Here is a 24506-nt window from a genome sequence, read left to right on the forward strand (position 1 = left end):
TGTACTTGTCAATGTATGTGACTCACGTCTTCTTCCAGACATTTTTTCTAGCATGGGTAGAGATATTTTACTATAATTTATCCTGCATTAATAATGATGTCTATAAAAAAATGTCCTTTTTATGTTGACAGTATTACTACAGCATCAAAGACGTCAGTGTTGGTGGACGCTGTGTCTGTCATGGTCATGCACAGGTGTGTGGTGGAGAACGTAACCGGGACAACTCGAACAGGTAAGTTGCTTTTCGAAAACAGTGCTACCAGACACATTTTGAAGCATTTTTCATTACTCATTAATCTCTACCTTACCTGCCGCTTCATAAGAATTTTAACGGTTAACCTTAAAGGTAGACTATGCGATTTTTTTTTCCACTAGGTGTTGTAGGAGAGCAAAGCCTTGAAAATGTAAACAAAGAGGAGTTTTTGACACACCTCTGCCACTTTGAAGCCTCCCCCTTTAGCCTCTGTTGATCCTAAACACCGATCATGTACAAGTTTATATGTAACGTTCAAGGCAAACTTTACTGCTAATATCTTTTTTTAGCTGCAGTAAACCATTTCACGAGCTCTTCTTATCCTGGCCGGTTATGTAATAGCATCAATTCAACATGAAAACATCAGCTTCAAACAAGACTTGGGTGATTTGAGATAAACAAAGTTTGAGACACTACCTGATTTGAGTAGAGCTACCTCCGTCTGCAGCCTCCATTTATTAGCAGCAGGCTAACATTAGCACGCCTAGCTTCCATTCATTTGTACCCCACATTTATTTCAGCCGCGCTATCACACTCAGCTTAAATGTCCAACCATAAGAATAGTGCTGTGTCAATAAATCAACACTGGACAAATGTTGAGACAGTGCGCGCAATGAATGAAAAGATGTAGCCTACTTAGGCATTCACGACAAGCAAAGCCAGTTCTGAGTCATGCAAGAGCTTTTTAGCGTCGCGTAGGGCTCGCCACCGAGGAAAAGCAAGTCCGATATTAACTCTAGTTTTACCTCTCGCTTTGTCAGAGGGTTTCCTAGACAAATGTCGAGGCTTTTTAGGTGGAGGGGAAGTCAGTGGCAGGCCTTCGGTCGGCCGCTTCGGACTGGAGTCTGCCATTTACACTCCTCTCAGCTGTTTGGGTGAAACATTTACCTGCAGCAGCACTGCTGCCCCTGGGGACGGATCTAGGAGGAGAGGGGCATGTGCCAGAGGAGAAGGTTACCGCCCCAATCCGGTCCGGACAAAATTATAAACATCCCATGTAAACAAAACTACAGGGTACCGAAGTTTTAATTCAGTGTGTTGATACTGTACTCAGAAAAAAACATTTACATTGCATATGTTTGATTTTTATTATATTTAAGTGTAAAATGTCAGATATTCTACCTTTAATGTGTAATGTTAACTAGCTAATGTTTCATTTGTTCATTCATTAACAAGGAGAAGACTATTTTTTTTCCGAGGACTCCTGTGAATAACTGATATACAGATCTGACTCAGTGCTGAAATCAAAAATAAGCTAAAACCACAAAGATAATCCTACATTCAATGATGATGGTGACATTGAATTGTTCTCAGGAAGTACAGTTACCTCACATGCTCCTGCATTGACATCACCAATCTGATTAGAAGACAGAGACAATGGAAATAGTTTGTAAAACGGTAAGTTATGGACAAGCTTTGTACCACAGCTAAACCACAAAACAAGATAACATTCACAGATGCTTCTTTTGTTCATTGTTTGCTTGCAACTTTGGCATTTTAGATACATTTGAACTGTTTCAATTAGTAATTACAGCAAACGGTCAAATGACTGCACATTTAAGCTTCTGTTGTCAAGCTGTTTTGGTTTACCTGCCCTGTGATTTACCTTTTTTAACCCTTTAATACCTATGCCTCAAAATTTCTGTCTGGAATCTTTTTCTGATTTTAAGCATAAAAAGCCCAGTTAATATTCTGTCAGTGAGTGCCTTTGCTCATTTTTGTAGAATACTTAGAACCTTTAATTGTCTGGTTATTTATATATTTCCACATGTTGGCTGTAAAGCACCGTTTTCTCAGCTTTCAGAAACCACTTGAATTTTTCCGATCGCACAAACCATTATGTGATTTTGGTAATGCAAAGTGTGCTTGCCCAAATGCGTCGCCGCAACACAATAGGTAAAAAACGGTTAATTATTCTTATTGATGTTGTTTTCTGAAATCAACATTCAAGGTTTGTTTTCAAAAAAAATATTAAGATGTAGCACTTCCCATGCACAAGATGACAATAACACAAAGTTAGCATAGGCTTGCACAAAGTTAGCACTAGCTCCAAACTTAAAAACAAAAGAGTGCATAAGTCAAATGTCTACAAGGGGGGTGCGGCTGAGATTGCTTTAGTCTATCAGGGAGAGATGTGTATTTGAGATGTAATTTTCCTTAAAATTGATCATACAGTGTTTGTTTAGGCAGGGGTCAAGTGCTGCCATTATTGAGATCAAGTGATCCTGGCCGTGTCAGATGCTCTGATCTCAGATCAGTAAAGTGCTGTTTTGTGTGATTACACGGAAGCAAGGTTCATATAGGGGACAAACAAATGTAGCTCTAGACACAGGATGTCCTAATGCGGGACAGTTGACAACCCTATTTATAGGGTAGACAAGTCAGATTATATGCAGTTTATGCAAAACATGAAAAAACACCAAGTGTTCACTAACTACTGGTTTAGTGTCTGAGACAAAAACTGTAGGCAGTATGGTTAACTAAAATACGTGCCCAATAACTTTTCTGTTTTGTTTTCATATGCTGTATAAAATCCAGCTACTTTCTATCATGCCTATCATGAAGTTGGTAAAAAAGTAAAATATTCATGCCTTGTTTGCAACATGTTTGCTATCCACAAGTGGTTGAAGAATTAGCCCGTTTATATTTCAAGAAAGAATTTTGATTTTGAGCTGCAGATTGGATTTTAAGCATCACTAAGCTTACAGGCATCTACTCTCTTCTTAACAGGCTCCAGTGCGAGTGTCAACACAACACCTGTGGGGAGTCATGTGACCGCTGCTGCCCTGGCTTTAACCAGCAGCCATGGCGTGCCGCGACTGTTGACAGCCCCAATGAGTGTCAACGTAAGTGAACATGTTCAGTGGGTTCATTCAACAAGTAAACAAAACCACAGTGTGCTACTCCCCACGCTGCTGGCTCTTTGAATTACAGCCCCCTGAGTGGACTGAAGTGTCCTCTTGCCTCTGATATTCAAAGCCTGTTGTGGATGCCCTCATATGGTATTGTACAGAGTCTCAGTGAAGAGCTGAGAGGACATTCCTCATATGGTATGTGTGATGATCAGCATAGCACACAGCTAGCTCCAGGATTGCTGCTTTCTTTACCTTGCCCTGTTAGCCAGGTAGCTAGCTATGCCCACTCTAACTCACTAAATAGTCCCCCTTGCCAGCTTATCTATGAGCTAACCAATCCACCAGCACAGCCTGTGTCAGCTGGAGTCTAATTGCTTTGGACTGTTGACAAAATTTCCCCCTTATGAAACATGACCTTGAAGCAGCCACAAAAGCAGAGAGTGAAAAGATGAAGAAGACTTATAATCCAATCAGTGCACTCATGCAGTGGAAATGTAGCCTAACCCTTCATAAACATTAATGAGACACAGCAGTGGTTCACAGGAAGAGGATGTGCCCCCTTGTTTAGTTTGGATTTTATAGTTTCTCTTAATACTTAACAACCAGAATCCTTTTTGGAGAATTAGTAGCTTAAGGTGCTTAAATACAGACGGGGGAGGTGATTTGCTGAGACATATAGAGTAAATCTGTGTATGTGTGTGTGTCTCGGGGGTTTCCTCCTCAGCCTGCCAGTGTTTCTCCCATGCCTTTGACTGTTATTACGACCCAGAGGTGGAAAAGAGGGGAGCAAGTTTAGACACCTTCGGCAGGTACGACGGAGGAGGAGTGTGCATCAACTGCCAGGTATGAAATGCATGTCAAGTCTAAACTGATTCCAGTGTCTGTATGTGTATGTGGTTGTGGGGGGGAGGAGGGTAAAAAAAAGGGAAAAATTCCATGTTGTCTGTGCATATTTTTATGTTGTACTGCATAGAGAATTTGATACTGTATTATTAACACTGCAGCTTTAACAAGTGGATTCATGAGGCTAAAACAGTCTTTCATTGACATGCATTATTTCACACAAGCAGGACATTTATTCTATAACTTTTTCTTTTAGCACAGTAAAGCTGTATCATTTTCTTTCCTTTAAGACAAAGGGGCCCCTGTGCTCAACCAATTTAATAACTTCTCCCATTAAACCTTTTATACATGATTTTTTTTACAGTATGTTTGTGCTCTTCTTTAGCACAACACTGCTGGAGTGAACTGTGAGAAATGCATTGAAGGTTTCTACAGACCTTATGGAGTTCCCCCTGAGTCTCCCACTGGATGCATACGTAAGTTGATGCTTGGAACAATGTATACATATACAATGCATAAAGTTCCCCCTTTTTTGTGTTTTTTCATTTTAAACTGTTAAAACACTCTTAACATGCAGTAAAATGTGTTTTATCCATGTTAATTATTTTTCCGTCGTTGAGTTATGGTTATAAGGGTTGTCTCCGTTTTTTAAACTTATTTGGCCAGGAGCTCCTCGTTTTAGCTATCTACAGTCTCATCTACAAAGCAGAAGTCCCAACATGCAGTAAAATGTAAATAACTGCCATATATTAAAAGTTCTAAGTATTGTGGAAAAATGGGCAAAAGCACCTACTCACAGGACATTTTCAGGGCCTTTTATGGTTAAAATAAGAAAAGAGTCCAGAAACTCAGGTTTTAAAGCGTTAGCAAAGGAAAACACCAGAGAAACTCGGGAACAAGACAAATCGTATTCTGGGTCATGACAAGATCGCGAGCCAGGCTTTCTTGTCCAACATCAGTGCCTGACTTTATGAGTGCTTTACAGCAGTATTTCCCAAACCTTTATCCTGGTAACCTTCTTGTAGATGGTATAAGCCATCATGACCCAATAATTTAGTCTGCTGTACATTATTGCTCATCAAGTCTGCCTTCTATGCCATCGTTGGTTGATTGGTTGCGCTGATGGCAAGTGCTAGCTTGGATAAAGTTAATTCCAGCCTCAATCTGGAACTGACCTGGCTCTTTCTGTTTTATGAACCTGGAAGAAGCCACTTTACCTCTAATAGGCTACCATGCTTGGCCTGCAATGGTTGCTTGGTCTCAAACAATGTGTTTCTTTTTTTATTAGCCAACCATCCATGACTGTGAGCTCAGCTGTTTTGCCATTCAATGGCTGTTAGAGCCTTGTCTTGTATTGTATTATGGTGGAGAGGTGTGAGGGTGGAGCTCCTCATGTGGCTATAATGTGTATTGCAGACAACCTTCCCGTTAAATACTGTAACAAGGAATGAAGGAATGAAAATTCATTTCACGACCTAAAAAATCTCCTCCAACCAACCTGTGGGTCCTGACCTAGACTTTGGGTACTCTACAGGATGAAGGGGCCAAATCCCCACAGACATACTCCAAAATCCTGTGGAAAGCCTTCCAAGAAGAGTGGAGGTGGTTTTAGCTGCAAAAGGGGGCCAACTCCATATTCAAGTACATGTATTTGAATACAATGTCATTACAGTCCCTGTTGGTATAATGGGCAGCTGGCCAAATACTTTTGTCCATATAGTGTATTGAGATTCCCTTTGCGAGACAACAAAACAGCACACCATATTAGTAAGCTGCACCAAGTAAAATAACATCCACACAATGGTGACACATGATGTGAAGTACAGGGGTTGTGATATATCTGCATCTAGTCACACATGTCTTAACTAGCTTATTGTGCTGTAATGCAGAGGTATAGGAGCAGGAGAGAGGAGACTTGTCTTCTTGTTAAGATGATGCTATTGGTAAAATTTAAGGATGCAGAAATTTTGTTAAATACAGTACATGTCAATCTGCTGGCGTTTGACCCTCAAAATAATTGATGAACAAGTTATGGTTAAATATGGGCATCAGTTTCTTGAGACAGGCAGCACTTCACAAACAGCACTGGCACCAGCGCTTGCATTATTGCTCAACTGGGCTCTGCTCCTGTTTACATTAGTTTAATGGTGCAGGGTTGTTCCTCTGTGTATAAATAGCTGCCAGTCGTGTTTGGACTTCAGAAAGTAGTGGATTTAAACTGGTTGCCCTCAGCGCTTTGAAAGTCAACCATAAAACCACAATCTCAATTAAGTCTGCTTAGCAGGGGAAGATGTCACTTACGACAAAACAAGAGTTAGGAAAGGTTGAGTAATCTTTGCTTCTCAGACCTCCCATTTGACAAAGGATGGATGGTTACAACAAGTGTGGGTTTGATTTAGAAACCATTCTTGCAGTTTTTATTTGTATGCAAATCATTTTCAATCTAAATCTAAATCTTTCATCCTCCTCAGCCTGCAGGTGTGGTGAAAGAACGGCTGGCTGTGAAATGGGGTCTGGAAGGTGTATCTGCAAGCCACAATTTGCTGGAGAAAACTGTGAACGATGTGCTGAAGGATACTATTACTACCCTCAGTGCATTCGTAAGTTTTTTTTTGCTTCATTGTATCACTGGACTCTGAGATTTTCTAAGGGTGGGTGGTTGACTAAATAAGGAAATATGATACACATTGGTGAACATGGTAAATACATTGGTTTGGTGTCATATGGCATGAATAATTCTTGTAGTAACTACTTTTAAGGGCAGTGTTAATGGCAGAGGAGTTAACCTTCCTCCTGCCCTTTGGATCAGAGCAAACTTAATTGTTAAACAATTTATCAGCATATACATTCATACTCAGGAGATACTGAACCTAGCAGTGGATGACTGGAAACCGTTTCATATGTAGCTTTCTAGACTTATGTCCATTGGTCTTTCAGTTTCCCTCCAGGGCACAAATAAGCCTTTTTGGATTATTGTTATAACACACTTGTATAATTATGCCTTAAAATTCTTGAGGGCTACATGCAGATGGATGTATTTACATGTGACAGTATTAACTTGATCACATTCCACATACCAAAACCCTTTCTAAACAAATGAGTAAAGATATCAGACACAAATAGAGAGAATTTCCCTCCTTTATTTAACTCTACAAACTCGAGGGTCTGCAGGAGCACACAGATAAGCCATCCGTTTTATGATCTGTCACTTTTGAAAAGTATTCTGTTTTTTTTTGATGGACTTAGGACTTTACACGGTTCCTGCTTGAACTTGTTGTAGCATTCAGCTTCTGTATTCCTGGAATGTGAATAAGTCTAATTGACGGCTACCTGTTTTTACAGAGATGGCAATTATTTTAAATTAAACTTTCAACAAATTATCCTCTTCAGTGATCCTCTGATTGAACCTGTGGTATTATCTTAAGATTTCATTGTTTCAGGTGATACCACAGGTAGTTTTTACAGTCATAATGCAGGTTCCAGGTGTGTTGTCTTTTATGTCACATAAACATGACATTAATAGTACACTGCATCATAAAAATACCAATACTTATCCTTAGATTTTATGGGCAATAGATAGATTTATTACGAGATGTTGTTATCAAACTGGATGTCTTTTCTCTGAGATGCAACAGACTAGTCTTAGCATGTTGACAGAGTTATTAGAAGGCTTTCTGGGTCCCAAGAGTTCATAGAAGTTATGTTTTGGATACAAGAGTTAAAAGTCAGTGATTGCTGGAGGAACTGTTTGTGTTTTGGGAGACATGTATTTGCTTTCTCGTAAAAGTTTGATAAAGGGATTGATACTACTGTTTTGGTTGAATGGTAATGCAAAAGAGGTAGTAGCTAGTTGGTTTGCCTGAATGTTGAAGAAAGCGGGAAATAGACTGGCTCAGTCTAAAGGTATCAAATATACTTCACCATAATCCTAAACTATGATTGTCTTTCTTCACAGTTAGAGGCAAACTATAGATTGTTTGCAGTCATGTGATCCTGATAATGTGCAAATGTCAGATGGGAGGCAGAAGGTGAAGAACACCAGTTAGAAATCATTAGAAATTGAGGGAAGTTATTATGCTCTAGGTGGACTTGTATGCTAAATTTATTACTTCTGCCAAGGAGGCTATGTGATCGGATGGGTTTTTTTGTTAGCAACATAACTTAAAAAGTTGTTGATGGATTTTGATGAAGTTTTCAGGAAATGGCATAAGGAAGAACTGATTAGATTTTGGGAGTGATCCAGATCACCGTGTTGATTCAGGAATTTTTTATTCTGTACTATTGGGAGATAGGGCTTATGGCGGAGATCTGCGCTATTACCACTTTACACCAGGTGATGGCGGACATGAGTAACTTCAATCCCTGCAGCATTTTTGGTGTGTTTCTATTCAAAGTTTTGGAGTTTATAGAGTTTGGAAAACGCACTCCTGGTCGAGGAGACGAGTCAGAGCGTAACAGAGAGAAAGACAGCGAGTTGTAGTGAGAATACTCACAATGCTGGGAGGAATAGAGGAATATTCACCCTCTGCCATGACTTCCAGTCATCCAGTGAGACCATGGGTGAGACTGTTAGTGCATCTGTTGGCATCAGCAGACAATGCTTCTGCCATGACGGTCCACTTGTAGCGAGGCCAATGCTTTCCCTCACCGTGTTTCCACCCAACCGGGGAGGGAGTAATTGGCGAATGCCATGGTGGGGGCACGTGGGGACGGATCCAGGAATTTTTTAAAGGATTCTTCACTATTGGAAGATAGGGCTAATGGTGGAGGTCTGCGCTCTCTGGGTGTTTTTCTGGTTACATAAGGTCCATATACCTCGAGTATGATCCCTTAACTTTACAAAACTGTGTTTTTCCTGCTAGTTTTGATTTGCTAGCTGATTTGCCTGGTATGGAGGCAATTGATATCACAAATGACGTAGTCCTGCAGACGTCCTACCCACGTCTATCCAAATGATGGGAGACAAAAGTCTTGAGGAGTCTTGTACTGAGCTAAGAGACTATCTGCACTCCCTCGTATGGTTCTAAGTGTGATTTTAATATGGAGATAAAGAGCCAGTTGAAAGTCAATAAATTGGCTCTTGTTACTGAGCTGAGCCAAATGATCAGCGTCTCTAAAAACAGATAATTTCCCAACAAAACACAAGCAAGATCAGGGATTACTGTGCAAAGCTATGCCAAACTGTACTAAGGCAAACTGGACCGCTTGGTGGAAGTGGACCATACAGGGGTGCTGTCTGACTCTGCTCCTTTAGGCTTTAGATGAAGGCTTCTAATCCATGGCTGCTGCCATTTCTCTGTGAGCTTTTTAAACTTTTTGCCTGAATGTGTCTCTACTTTTGGGACTCAGAGTTAAGACTGTTTGTTTTTCACAATATGAACCATTGTCAGAGCCATAAATGGCCCAAATCTTTGGCTATTTGAGCTTCTCTATCCAGAAACTAATTCTTGCCCCCATCAGGAGTTTTTTCTGATGTCATCTGCCAACAAAATATGTCTTGTTGGGCTTTTTTAGCCCTCAAATCATTTGAGCCTGCATCCATTATGAGTTTTTTTCTGCACAAGCAGCCAAAGTGTAAAAAACGCCCTCAGCATCATCCCTTTTTTTTTTTGCTGCTTTATGCTCAACACTCTTCATAGTGGTCAACTTTTGAAACTCTGTTTCATTCATCAATGTTATTTCACTATTTTTTGAGAGTACATATAGAGCTTTAACTAACTCTTTTATTTTTTGATAAATCTTCTTTGCATAATTTTTAGATAAAAGCAAAAAATAAGTATACAGAGCAATTAAAAACAGATTTAAGGGTTACCACCAAGGAATGCAAAAGTGTTTTGAAACACCCTACTGAATCTAGCAACCGTAAGCTTTGATGACAAGTACTCTGAAAATTAGGTCAGTGGTGCTGCCAGTGCAAAAATCAGCAAGTGGACACAGGCCCTTGTGCGCTAACCCTTTCTGTGAATATAAATAGAACAAATATATCATACGTAATGTTAATCATGCTACTGGGATGTGTCTATGTGTTTACATATGCTTCATCCCAACATTGCAAAATTTGGTGCCCTAGATCAGGGGTTCCTGAACTTTTCAGCCTGTGACCCCCAAAATAACAGCAGCAGAGACCAGGGACCCACACCCTCCCTGGATGTGGTAAAAGTGTACGGTTTTACACAAAGCATTTACATTTAAGGGAGTTTTTCCTGCACATTTGGGCTGATATATGCCTAAATGGGTTTACTTTAAATTGAACTCACTTTAGAATTTTTTTTTTACGGTAATGGATAAATATGCCATTTTAAATCATTTCAAATTTCTCTTTGTTTTGTGGAAGGCATCCCACGACCACACTGTAGTGTGTTGCAACCCCCCTGGGGTCAACACCCACTCTTTGAACCTCTGACCTAGACAACCCTGTCTGCACCCCTGCCCACTAGCACCACCAAGCTTGCATTGTCCACAAGTTGTTGCATATTATAGCTCTTTTTTTAAACTGGAATACAAAAGCAAAATGTTTTTGGTGTTGATGCACAACATATTTAAAGTAAAAGGAGTGTTCAGTGTATCATTTAACTTTTGGCTTGAATCTGATATGATAAAAATGTGATAGTGTTCCCCCCACATTGCATTGTGGTCGGTTGTTTTTAGGTTGCAAAATCAGTCCCACACTGCAATAAATAAAGGTGACGCTTGCTGACTGTTTCCAATCTGAGGTTTTAATCTAGTGCCTCTCCTTTGCAATCAGGTTATCCTGTATACCCTGAAACAACCACCAAATCCCCCGCAGGACCAATTGTGGGTAAGTTTGCGAGACAAGCTTTGGCAGCGTCTTACACCACAGATTGCATGACTGATGAGTTAAAACAATCATTGAAAATTAAGTTAATTTTTTAAGACTCCATCCTGTCTTCTTTTTTCTACATATAGTACCCACCGCCTGCCCTCGGGGATATTTTGGCTCACCCAGCTGTCAGCGTGAGTGTGATAACGCCTGATGTATTGTGGTACTACAGAGGTGTTTACATGCCAATGCTATGCTAACTGCTCTGGTTGCTTCTTCCCATTTAAAAGTAGTGTACCTAAAAACAAACTGCTGGTACTGTATCCTCTTTAAGAGCTGTTTTTTAGGGGAGTCCTTGACTCTGTAGTTGTCTGAGTCAGATTTACTTAAAGCAGCCCAGGTAGTTAAAGGGACTTTAAAGGACCACACAAGGCACCATTTAGTCTGACTGGTTAAATGTTTAGAACACAGACTAAAAAAATTGTTGACGCATACAAAGATAAAGGTCAGATCATATCATAGGCCGAAGGAAAACAGCCAACTGGATGTTATGGTTGGTTTTAAAGTGCCTGTGTTGTAGTATTTTCAGAATGAGAAAATGTGTTGCCCAGTGACAGCTGATCTCTTGCAATATTCGAGCACTGATGGTCTCTGATTGTCTGCATCAGTGGGGATTTAAGTTTGAGTGCTCCTCTGTAATCAACTGGGACCTTTCAGTGAGAACTAACCAGTCTATTATTAGTAATTCCCCCTGCTCTAAATTCCCTTTTCTGGTTTTCTTCAAGCTGGGAAACCAATTATTATTAATAATATGGTATTTCTATTCAAACAAAGACCTTTAGCCCTGGGCAGTTTCTGTCTTACCATTTGTCCGACAGTGAAAGCAAACACTAACTTTTCCTCAGCTTGTCTTTCATCCTGTGGGCTGACTGAGAGGGAATTTCATGAGCAGCCTGTAAAAAGCTGATTTTAATGTTTGGGAGCTGCAGTGGCCGTCTCCCTGGTGGCAGCTCTGTCCTTTTGCCAAGTCTATTCACATACCAATACCAGGCGAGACTTGGCAAGACACAGGCACTAGGACAGCCGTACCACTGTGCGCCACGTTACGAGGAAAGTCCAGCTGAGGAAATCCTTACTTTTCTTGCATTTTGGTCTAAAGAAAAAGCTCAGCCTCATTAGTAAGCAGACCCCACAGTTCAACAAGGGCACACATTTGAATCTGTATAAGTAGGGAATTAATTTGTTTACTTTTGTTGTTGTTGTTGTAACAAACAAGTTTTATGTCTGTGTTCACAGAGTGTATATGTGACTACAGAGGGACGACGTATAGTGTGTGTGATGCCTCTGGCCGATGTCTGTGCCGTCAGGGTGTGGAGGGAGAGCGCTGTGACCGCTGTCGACCAGGATACCACTCTTTTCCAAACTGCCAGGGTGAGAAATAAGAAGTAGAACCCTCAAAATCAACTAAAAATCTGAAATAATACTTTTAGAACTTAAACCACCTCACAGTATTCAGCCTTGGTCCCCTTTCTGAAAACGTCAGACCCACAGCCTGAAACCTGGGGGTGGTGTTTGACTCAGACCTCACCTTCACAACCCACATCAATAAAATTGTCCAGTCATGCTTCCTCCATATCCAAACCATTGCCAGAATCAAAACAATACTCACATGGTCAGACCTCAGTAAGTAATCCATGCCCTCATCTTCTCTAGACTCTCTTACTGCAATGCACTCCTCTCTGGTAACAATAAAAAATCCCTCTCCTGCCTCCAGCTAGTTCAGAATGCAGTAGCTAGGCTTCTTACTGGTTTTAACAGACACTATCACATCACCCCCTTTTTAGTTTGTTTACTTGGTTCCCTGTAAGTTTTAGAATATATTTTAAGATTTTACTCATAACTTTTAAAGTACTTAAGGGTCTGGCTCCAAGCTACTTATCAGAACTTTAAACACCCTATGAGCCAGCCCGCAGCCTCAGATCCTCAGACAGGGGCCTGCTGGTTGTTCCAAAGTCGAGACTTAAAACAAAATGTGATAGGGCCTTCTCCATCAGGACCCCTCAACTTTGGAACGACCTGCTCAGGGAGATAAGGAGTGCAGAATCAGTGAAATTTTTTTAATTACTTTTAAGAACTTGCTCTTATGTGATGTTGTCCTCTTATTTGGTGTTTATCTTCCATCTTCCTGAAGTTTAGCACATATTTAAATCCCATTTAATATTTTACTTGTTTTTATTCCTTGTTCATTTCAATTTATTTAATTGCCACTTGGGCTGTTTTAATTGCCTCATATTGAAAGCGTCAGATCCTCAGCTGGGAGCTTCCTGGTCATTCCAAAGTTGAGACTTAAAACTGGAGGTGATAGGGCCTTCTCCATCAAGGCTTCTTGACTTTGGAATTACCTGCATGAGGAGATAAGGCATGCAGAATCAACCACCTCCTTTCCCTTCTTAAAACTCAATTTTTACTGACTAGCTTTTATGTGATGTCGTCTACTGTTTTTTAACTGTCTGCTTCATTTTTTACAGTCTGCCTCCTTTTTAATTATTTTTCCCACTCATTGAGTTTTCTACTTCTAATTTCCCAATATATCTTAATTGTAAGTAAAGCTTTAATTTATAATCTGCTCTTTTCTGCCGTAATGCCATGATTTAGGTCTTATTGCATCTTTATCTTCCTTTTCCTTTTGTAGTTTTTGAAATTCAACCACGTACCATCACTTTTATTGTATTTACCTAATTTTGCTTTTAATTCTGTTTTACCTGATGATGATGATGATGATGATGATAATGATAATTTCACTTTACTACTTCTGTCCTTATTTTTTAATTCCATTCTTGTTTTTGTTTTTTTTTAATGAATCTCCAGTCCTAGGTCTCTACTCATGTAGTTGGGAACCTATGTTGCCTGCATTCATTGAGGTTATTTGTTTTTTTTATGATTCTGGGTTTTATTATGTATTTCTTTTACGGGACTGTCCTTGGGTTCTTTTAATATGTCTCTAGGGTTTTAATGATGTTTGGGTTAATAATGGCTAAATTTTTCATGGGCTCTTTTGGTATTGGGGTTCCACACAAATCTGAGTGAAAGTAAACATTCATAACTGCAAGCTTTCTCAAGACTGTGTGGGCGTAGCAGCTCACATTTTGAATGACAGATGGCCATGGAACACTGAGTTACTGTAATGACCAGAATGTAGGGTTAATGCTGTTTATTCACTTGAAACATTTCAGCTTCACTTCCCAGCATTTAAAAATTGCAGTTGGGATTTGGTTGTGCCATATCTTATGTATTTATGGTAGGACCTAACCGCGGACTGCCATGTAGCTGTGACGTGAGTGTGTGTTTGAATTGTTGTGAACATATTTCTGCATTTGAAAGTCTACACCCTGGTTAAGACAACCTCACTTTTTCTGGTGTGTTTCAAGGGAAAATCCTTTGTGCTATATTTGGATTACTACGCTACTTGATAGAGAGCCTACTGCTATGAGCAGGGCTACTTGGTGTGAAAGACAAAGCTGTTTGGCAAAGCCTGGAGCTCTCTGGGCAAGACTAGTGAACCAGTTTTGGGGAAATGAGGCATATGTTGGGGGGCTGGTGTATGTCAACCATTTACCAAAACACAGCCCACTGTTCCTTCGATTCCACTGCAGTTTGAAAAGATTGACAATTTGCCATCTTCACCAGGGATGTGCAGAGTGCAGACAGACACGCACAAGCTATAGAGAGTAGGTCAGTCAGTGGAAGTCTCTGCAGATATAAGCACATACAAGTGAAATGGATGCTAAAATACCTTTAGCCTAAGATGGTATGAATTATGAAATAGAAGCACAACAAGCAATTTGAAATAGTAGCTACAGTTGTTTACAAACATCTTTAAAACAATTTCACTTAGAAAGTATTGATTTAAAGGAATAGTTTTTCCATCATTTTGTTCTTTTAAAAGCACATGTATATGGTTACAAACAAACAGTATTTTATGGGGCATACAGGCTCGCTGTGGCTCAGGAGTAGAATTAACCTTTCTCAACCAGAAGGTTGAATGCTCAATCTCACAAAATCCAGATTTGCAGCTGCTTTAGTGTGAATATGTATGAAGGTGAATGAATATGGTTATTAGTGTGGGAATGGGGTATGAATGTTTAAGAGTTACCTGCATTGTAAAAGCGTTTTGAGCAGTAACATTAGAATAGCATAATACAAGCTAAAGTCTATTTACTATTTGCTATTTTAAGCCTTTTCCTGTGCACATTGTTAATATTTTATGTGTTTTTAAGTCAATTTTACAAAGACATTAAGTAACTACTTTATTGTTTAGATAAAACTTCTAGTTAATTAAAAACAGGGAGTATTTATCCATTAAGATGTCTTCTTCCTCCTGCAGCGTGTCTCTGTGATGGTGCTGGCGTTTCTGACAGTGTGTGCGGTCCCAATGGTCAGTGCGTTTGCCTTCCTAACTACGGTGGACTGCAGTGTGATGAATGTGCACCAGGCTACTATGGATACCCGGACTGTGCTGGTGAGTGGGTTTGATCCCTGCATGTCCACCATTCCTACTATAGATAAGCCAGCTGAGTATGTGTAATGTTATGGATGAAAAATGCTGCTGCTGGTTTCATTGGCCTTACTGTGGCCTCTTCTCATGACTCTGTGGAGTGAACATCCTCAGCCTCCCACAGAATCCCGTAAAACCTGTTTTTGTCATCCCCTTGGATTTATTTACAACATTTCAGTGAGATGGAACATGAGATATATATGGATTCTTCCTTTTAGGGAATCATTTCCCAAGAATAGACCACTGGGAAATCAGATTTTGGGAGAAGGAAAAACAGGAGTGATTGAAATTGACCCAACCATATTAATGTAAACATTACAGACTATTATTCTGGTGTTTACTTCAATGTGTTTTGTTTCTTCAGCCTGCCGATGTTCACCGGAAGGCTCCTATGGTAACGTGTGCAACCAAGTGTCGGGGCAGTGCCTGTGTCTCCCAGGGGTGGTGGGTCAGCAGTGTGACCGCTGTGCCTCTGGACTCAGGTTCCCTCAGTGTTCAGGTGACCCAACAGGGACTATCCTATACAAAATTCATGTTTTTTTTTGGACTGAACATTGGTAGCATTTAGACCAGTCATATTTAACCTGGCATTGTTTTTAAGTAGAGGTCAGTAATGCTCTATGTTGAAAATAGTACTTCTTTTAATATGTTTATCATTCTCTGCTTTTCTTCCTTTCATATTTTAAAGGCAAGAGTTCGTTCGACCTAACATTAGATGTGGAAACACAATTTAAATGCTCTTGTTTTCACTTTGTTGTGTATCTTTTTGTTCATTTAGCCCCCATCAGCTCATGTAACCTTGCAGGAACTGAGGTCGCTGATCCTCAAACGGTATGTTAATGTCAAAAACTTTTAGTCTACCAGTGCCGGTGTTTTATTAGCCTTTATAACAGCTTCATAGCTGGCACAGCTGTGCTTCTAAAAACCTCCACCAGCAGACTTTCAAAGGAAGTGTGTTTCCTGTCAAATGTAAATGCAATTAGATTCAAGGAAAAGAGACTTCCTTCCAATTTGTAGAAGATAAACAATACGTTTCTGGAAGGTCTATTTGGCCTCTAATTTTACCAAAGCTCACGCTCATTTCCAGTAATTCAGAAAAACAGTCAGTGCATTACAATACACAAATGTGTGTGGCTAATTTCACTAATTGTAAACATTTCTAACGCTTCCACAGCAGTTCTCAGCACTCCTAACATTCTCGATCTGTTGTTTCAGGGCTCCTGTCGCTGCAGACCACACGTAGAGGGAACCCTCTGTGACAGGTGCAAACCTCGCTACTGGAATCTGGCTACAGACAACCCTCGTGGTTGTATAGGTAAGACACGGTACATTTCAATTTAACAGAGAGCTATCATGTTCAGCTGATCTATCTTCCTAAAGTCCCCAGTAAGATTTTTATTTCCAACTCACCTTTATTTATAAGGCACTTTTCAAACATAAAAGCAAGAAGCTAAAAGTGCTTCAGTGAAGCACTAAGGAACAAAGAGATGGAAGTAAATACAGAGCTTGACAGCAAGGGATAAAATCAGTAAAGGCAAAATATGAAATAATGCCAGTAATAAAGTAGTTTTGAAATAAATCAGTATCAAGAAATAAGTAAAGACTAGTGAAGAGGAAGCTGAGCCAGAAGGCAAAGCTTTCAGTTTACTGGTCTATCTTTGAGATTACTGATACAAGCGCTCAAAATGAATTTCCTCATGAGAGTGGCAAGAGATAGGATAAGGAGCTTGGAGTAGAGCTGCTGCTCTTTTGCATTTAAAGGAGCCAATTTAAGTGGTCTAGACATCAGATCAAGCTGCCTTATGGTTGCCTTCTTGTGGAGGTTCACAGGGCACGTTGAACTAGAAGGAGACTAGAAATGAATTGGTTACTGATATTAGAGATAACTGTGCTAAAATTCCCCCATGGACATATATATTATATTTAGATTTTTAGTAAAAGTTAGAGATAACCGTACTTTAATGTCACGGTAAATAATGTCCAGACAGCATGCTACATACAGTTGAAACCAGAGGTTTACATATAAAAAGACACACCCTTTTTTCTTACTGACTAGCATTAAATCAGACTAAACTTTTCCTGTTTTAGGCCACTTAGAATTACCAAAATTATTTCTATATGCTAATTGCCAGAATAGTGACAGAGAGAATTAATTTATTTATTCTTATTTTTTCTACTTTCCTCAAAGTCAGAAGATGACATATACGAAGATAAATATGCTTTTAAACTGTTTGGGAAAGCCCAGATGATGGTGTCATGGCTTTGGAACCTTCTGAACCTTCTCATAAAATCAAATGTTTCTGGTGCACAGAGTGTGTGATCCACTTTCTTCTCTCAGGTTAAGATTAAGGCTGCAGCATGTCTAACTAGCTGTACTATCTGACCACTCTCTGATCACTGACCCATGCTGTATTAAATCACCAGTAGCAATCTGACAGAGCACTGATATGGGTCTTGGCCCCTCTTACCCAGAGGATATGTCAACACACCCCCTGTCAACAGGGCTGGATTTGCCTTCCTGTCGCTCAGAGAGGAGCTAAGGAATAACACATAAATACAGGCAAATTCCTGCTTTCAGAGTGAAGCTGTGAGATTTCTTGCTGTGACTTTGCAGTAATGAGTACCCAGCAGGTAATTAAAAACAATGCCCCAGGTATTTTACTCTTCGCCTTTAAAAAATCTCTACTAATCCACTGAAAATACTTAATAAGGGAATAATAAGAGGCTCCTGTTATCCAGCCAGCAGAGGAACAGCTTCATTCTTTGTCCAGATACCTGTCTTATGTTACACTTCACTTCGGTAGCAAGAATGTTGTCACAACCACACAGCCTGAGGACACAAGAAGAAGGAAAAAAGGCTTTCAATATCCCAAGAATGCCTCTGGTTGACTGTGGCCGGACATTGAGGGGATGTTTTTTTTTTTTTCTGGGTTGAAAGCAAGCTCTAGCAGTACATCTCAGGACCTTTGATGTGCAGATCTCTGAAGATTGTGGGGCTTTGTGCTGCTGTGGTTCACCCATGAAAGTGACAAAATCCTGTAATCAGAGTCTATTCACTGTAGATCCCCCTTTGTATTTTCATAACCTTTCCCCCCCTCTCTGCCCCCTCGTCTCATACCAGAGTGCCAGTGTGATCTGAAAGGGACCCTGAGTGGTGTTGGAGAGTGTGAACAGGTGAGTATTTCATTACTTCCTTCACAGACACACAGCTACAGATCTGTTAATCAAACCTTAATGCAGATATGACAAATACTACACAGGCTGTGTTGCTCAGCTACAATGATTCTGATGTTTATATTCTCCTGATGATCTGCTTGTGCAGAAAAAAGGACAATGTCACTGTAAGCCAAATGCATGTGGACTTGCATGCGACACCTGTAAGGATGGATTCTTCCTGCTCCAGAAAAAGAAGTATTTAGGTTGTCAAGGTAAGCAAAATGCTGTTTGAATCCTCTATTTTGGTGCTGTGATAGACTAGGAATTATGCTGAATGTAGTCCCTAGAACATGTAATTACTTTTTGGTCTGTTTAAGGATATCTTACCCATCTGAGAAAACATTGTTTTGCCACATCTGTGGCAATACTTCACACTTAAATACCTGCAGCTTTAGTAATGACTTTTCTCTCTCTGATAGGTTGTGACTGTGATATTGGTGGTTCAATTGACACAGCATGCGATGAGATCACAGGACAATGTCTGTGTCAAAAGAATGTAGTTGGTCTTAAATGCGACAAGTAAGATCTGAGTTTCTTTAATGACATCATACACTAGTTTTCAGACTCAGTTTTATTTGAAATCAAAGAATAGTCAGTATCTGTCCAGCATGTTTTATTAAGAAATACTTGTATCTCCTTAGGCCTGCACCAAGCTTCTACTTTCCCACTCTGCATCAGCTGAAGTATGAGGTTGAGGATGGCACCACACCAAACGCCAGACCAGTGCGCTTTGGTTACGACCCTCAGGAGTTCCCAGACTTCAGCTGGAGAGGTTACGCTGTTATGTCTCCTGCACAGGTGAGTATACACTAAACCTATTTATATTTCAAGCACTGACGCAGTCACTCTGATGACTATACTATGGATGGGAAATGTCTTTTTTCTGCCTTTCCATTTCAGTCTATTCTAATGCTTAAATGATTGTTTGGCTTTAATCTTTGCTCTGATTTTCCTACTTAATGGGAGTGGAATTAAATATTGATTCTACGTAATTGTCATGACTCATTGTGGCACCAGTATTGACTCACAGGTATCAGTAGTCAGTACTTAAGAAATCATGGCCCTAAGAACAGATTCCTGCTAATTTGACTCATCACGTTACTGCTCCTCACAGTGGAGTTTAGGACAGTGCTCAGCTCAGTGCACTCAGCCTTCTGTTTCTCAGGTCTGATGTGAAGACCTTCTCTCTTTGGACTAACAATATCTCTCTTTAGCCGGAGGTGATCCTACTGCTTACCCTTGCCTTTCCTGGCCCTTTCCAAATTGTAATGCGCTACTCCACCCCAAAACAAAAAGGCAGAGCACGAGTAAAAGCAAGACTCTTGGTGGTGGATGAAGCTGGCTTTCATTCTTGCTGTGACTGTAAGTTAAGGGCTGGTCTTCCTTTGCCATTTTTTTCCCCTCTCTTAACCGTTGCTTGCTGTCTGTTGATTAACCCACTCAATTTGCTCAAGTTATCTTCCCACCTGTCATGATTTTTTAACCTTTCTCTGAACATTGTAACACCATATTGCCCACTAACTTTTTGCCATTTCAGTCAGTTGTGTGTCACTGTCCTCTCTGCAGAGTGAGGTCAGAGTAACAGTGCATGTTGACCCAAAAGATGGGAGTCAGCACTTACACCGAGTGGTTCTGCGGTTCACTAACCCTAGTGGCACCAGTGGGACAAGTAGCATCAAAGCTACCAATAACAGAGGCACTGCAGGTAAGGCTGCCTCTGGTGTCAAATCACTTTCTAAATTCCAGGTACATTACATAATATATCATGAAACAGAAACTTTAATTAACCTAAATATCCCATTTCTTTTTTGAGTTTATGTATAATATTATGCATGATTTTTTCTCTTTGTTGCCATTGATGCTCCACTCTAAATTAGATTCCCCTTCTTGTACTGTGTAGCTTTACAGTCATTTTTTTCTTGCTGTTTGGCAGGGTCTGAGCAGTCCAAGGAAGTAATATTCCCAGCAAGTCCTTCCCCATCCTTCCTCACTGTCCCAGGAGAAGGCTTCGCTGAGCCTTTTGCATTGACTCCTGGGAAATGGATCATTCACATCAGGGCAGAGGGGGTTCTTCTCGTAAGTTTAAAAACAGGACAAAAATGTATAAATGATCATGTGATAAAAACAAGACAAATACCATGTACTACTGCACTGTTTGTTCTATTTTCATTTGTTTATTAAAGAAAATAACATATGCTTCAATATATACTGTACATTGTTACCATTGTTCTCTAGGACTATTTAGTGCTGCTGCCTCAAGATTACTATGAAGCACCTATACTGCAGGAAAAGATAACCGAGCCCTGCACATACCTCCCTGCTGCAAACAAGGACGCAAAGTAAATCTTTAAATTTTCTGTTCTCAGTGTTATATAACTCAGGATCAAGTTTGATTTTACTAAAACTGACATGTTTTGCTTACTGCTATCATAATTATGAGGACATATTTGTGATTTTGGCACACCATTTTTAGACTGCTTTCTTACTGCTTTGTTAAATCCTAGTATGCAGAAAAGTTGACTATGCACTGAACAGGAAGATATATGATTTATGTTTTATTTTGATCATGCACCACAACCACATTAACAATGCACAATAAGTGATAGACATTTAAGCGACAGTAAGCAGCACAAACACTCCAATAGAAAAAGAAATTTCCTCTGTAACCTCTTATAACACTTCTAAGCCCTTCCCACCAGATTATTTACCAAACATGGCATGTGTTTTTGCCATAGTAACTTTTTAACAAGTCATTTCAAAGAAATAACAATTTTCAACTTTAAACAACAGATACAATTTTCTACGCAAGTTGCTTGATAATACCCAGGTAATTTCTTTATTTTGGTCCACTAAAATATATTGAGTTCTTCTTGCATAATGTTTAGGGTTAAGGTTTGAGGGTTAGGGTAGGGGTAAAATACCACCTGATTACCAGAGAATTACCACAGTATTACAAGGAATTACTTGATAATCAATACATTATTACTAGTTAAATATTTCTGTAATATTTTCATGTTTATGAGTTATTACTTAGTAAAAGGCCAATTTATTACAAGTTAGTTACCACCTTATTCTTAACAGTTACTAGATAATTACCAATTACTACAACTACTACTAATAAAAACAACTTTATTTGTTAAGCACCTTTAGAAGAGGTTTGCAAAGTACTTTGACAATAATCAGAATTACAAATAAGACAAAGCATATCATAATATAAGCATAATAACACAACAAGAAAGACAAAACCTCAACAACAGAAGAAAAAAAAGAAAAAATCAGCCAACAGTGTAACATCGAACATCATAATAACAAAGGAGATACATTATAAAAAAAACAGGAACATATCAAGTCATTTCAAAAACCTAGAAACATAAAAATCCAGAGGAAAAATCAAATTAAATTAAAGGTACATAATTAAGGATCACTAAAATTAAGTGTACCCCAATTTCTATACATCTCAAAAAAGAAGAAAAAAACAACTGGTTTGCAATTTGTATTTTTCACGTGGTACCAGAATTACAACTTTGGATGGACCCAGGTAATTTTGGCAATGCTCAATAATATCGAAAGCTAACCTGTCCGCCCTGTCTAACATATCCAATATTTTGATTTTTAAGAATATGCTGGAGAGGTTTCTCCAAAGCATTAAACCTATGATACAGACGGTTTTTTGTCCCCTGTGGACTACTCATGAGTCAAATAGCCCATAATTTTTCATAGCGAGTTACCTAATAGGTGCTGCTCTTATTGCCTAATGCAAATAATGTTATCTTGTGCATTTATAGTTATAGAGGACAAAAATCCATAAATACATTTTCAAAACACTGTTTTTAAATGTAACAAAACTTTCTTTTTTGTGGGGAAGATGGTTTATATTTATAGTAATGAGAGAGAGAGAACTGTTTTCCTGACTCTCTGTTTTTGCTGTCAGCTGTCTGTTGTATAAGCATGTGGCCATGGATGGCTTCAGCTCCGCACTGGGGTCAGTGGGAATACTCTCCAACCGCAGTGGGCGCAGAAGGAGGCAGGCTCGAGTGCGGCGTCCCACCCCAGATCACCCTGAGATGGCCAGTCTCAATGGCAGACAGGTGTGGTAGAAGGCCTGGATTTAAGCCTACATGGTTCTACCTTTGCTAGATTCAAAGCTTACTTTCAGTATTGCAGCGATCACCTTTAAAGCAGAGATAGGTTGAATGCAAAAGTTTAAAACAGACCTGTCAGCTGTTTTAAATGCTGAATTTCCTATAGAGACTACCACTCAGTTAAATAAAAATTAGAATATTTAACAAAATTCTTTTAAATTATTCAACCTTACGGATTTACCTGATTCTGTTTGTTCTTTTGTCAAGGTTTGTAAAAGTAAAATAAAATGACTGTTTGATCCTGTAGACGCAGCTTCAACTAAGTCTGCGTGTGCCTCGCCCTGGCCTGTACGCCTTAGTCCTGGAGTACGCCAGCGAGGTGGACACCGTACAGAATGTCAACATACTCATCAGTGGGCAGTCAGGAGGCCAAATCCCAGCCAGGGCCAACATTTACAGTTGTGCATACAGGTGTGTCTTGTTTTTCTTCTGTCTTCTTAGTTTGTTAATATAATAATGGCCTTGAGTTATAGATATTTTGTGTTTTATACCTTGCAGCTTTTTATGTCGGAGTGTTGCAGTTGACAGCAACAGTCAGGTGACAGCGCTTCAGCTCAATCACAAGTCGGAGATTCTTCTTCAGACTTCTACCACATCATTCCTGCTGGTGAGAGAAATTCTTCCAGGAAAGCTAAATGAGCTCAGTAACTATATGAAACATGAAATACATTCCTCTCTCTGTGTCTGTAGTATAAAGTGTATGCAATACCTGCTGAGGAGTTCTCCATTGAGTACGTGAAACCTAAGGTGCTGTGTGTCTCCACTCATGGCCGCTTCACTGAAGACAGGTAAGTCACCTTAAATGAACTGCGCTGCGTGTTTTTAATAACACAGTCACACAGAGGACTTTCAACACCTATGAGTGTAAGCTGCAATTTAGGAGATGAAAATACAAGGCGAAGCCTCTGTGGCTTGTTGTGTAGTGTTTAAACAAACATCTGTTTTCCAGGTGTCATTGCTCACATTCCTCCTGCTAGTAAAGGTCATTTACCTGAGGCTGAACTCAGGGTCAAACTCTCTCTTTCCCTCCGCCTGTCACACTGAATTTACTCTCACTGTGAACCTAACTGTCAGGTAGATGGTACAGTTACACATGTGTTTACAGCTGTCAGTTTGCAGTCCCTTAATTTAAACTGTCTAGTAACTCCTCTTTAGCAGTGAAGCAAAGCCCCCACACAAAAGAATCTCTCACTATCTGTCACTATCATTACATGTTCTGTTATCTCAAATATCTAAAATTCTTTTCATTTTGATGTATGCAAGTTAGGAAACATGTTTTGACAAAAATAAGTCTTTCCTTAAGAGTAAGAGGGAAATTCAGGCAAAATTTGTAAAAGTTGACCAAGTATTAAGCAAGTAAGAAAAAAGAGGATGTGTGGGATGCTTTAGCTTAAAAAAAATGTACTGAAAGTGATGTAGAATTAATATTTGATGTCTGGATTTATCTACTTTGCTGAATGAAAGTGTGATAACCACATGGTGTTAAAATTTTAAGATGTAACCTGTCTGCTGACTCCTCCCCTTACCACTCACATTTTTCTGCTTCTGTTACACCTTGCAAAAATTTAAACAATATATACAGGCTGTCATTTAACATTTGTTGCTTTTTAATGTTTTCAGTCGCTACTGCATTCCAAGTCAATTTGAGAAGCCGACCTCAGCCTTCATTTTCTACGCTTCCCGGGATGGACAGCGTTCTCCAGCCCCGGTTGCTTCTCCCCAACAAGGAGGACAGAGTGTGGTCTTGAGGTTGAAACGGCAGAAGGGGGCGTTCTCTGTGCATGAGCCTCAAAGTGACGGGATATTACTGAAATTCCCTCAGGTAGAAATGATAACTCCTTTAAGCTTTCCTAGAATAGAT

General features: G+C 39.7%; 1 protein-coding gene across 3 annotated transcripts in view; it reads left to right on the top strand.

The window, feature by feature from the left end:
* Nucleotides 1-24506, top strand: part of LOC121520525 (laminin subunit alpha-3-like) — a 98718-nt gene that overhangs the window by 32261 nt on the left and 41951 nt on the right. For all 3 annotated transcript variants that reach the window (XM_041804013.1, XM_041804014.1, XM_041804015.1), the window contains exons 6-29: nt 132-232; nt 2984-3099; nt 3833-3951; nt 4337-4427; nt 6423-6551; nt 10697-10750; nt 10879-10926; nt 12029-12163; nt 15117-15251; nt 15652-15786; nt 16066-16118; nt 16503-16602; nt 18409-18461; nt 18610-18715; nt 18923-19022; nt 19145-19301; nt 20070-20208; nt 20437-20579; nt 20739-20842; nt 22435-22591; nt 22893-23056; nt 23144-23252; nt 23336-23433; nt 24266-24467. In XM_041804013.1, the coding sequence (XP_041659947.1) occupies nt 132-232; nt 2984-3099; nt 3833-3951; nt 4337-4427; nt 6423-6551; nt 10697-10750; nt 10879-10926; nt 12029-12163; nt 15117-15251; nt 15652-15786; nt 16066-16118; nt 16503-16602; nt 18409-18461; nt 18610-18715; nt 18923-19022; nt 19145-19301; nt 20070-20208; nt 20437-20579; nt 20739-20842; nt 22435-22591; nt 22893-23056; nt 23144-23252; nt 23336-23433; nt 24266-24467 (2748 nt within the window). The remainder of the gene's footprint in view (nt 1-131; nt 233-2983; nt 3100-3832; nt 3952-4336; nt 4428-6422; nt 6552-10696; nt 10751-10878; nt 10927-12028; nt 12164-15116; nt 15252-15651; nt 15787-16065; nt 16119-16502; nt 16603-18408; nt 18462-18609; nt 18716-18922; nt 19023-19144; nt 19302-20069; nt 20209-20436; nt 20580-20738; nt 20843-22434; nt 22592-22892; nt 23057-23143; nt 23253-23335; nt 23434-24265; nt 24468-24506) is intronic.

The sequence above is a fragment of the Cheilinus undulatus genome, linkage group 13, assembly GCF_018320785.1.
Source record: "Cheilinus undulatus linkage group 13, ASM1832078v1, whole genome shotgun sequence".
Lineage (NCBI taxonomy): Eukaryota > Metazoa > Chordata > Actinopteri > Labriformes > Labridae > Cheilinus > Cheilinus undulatus.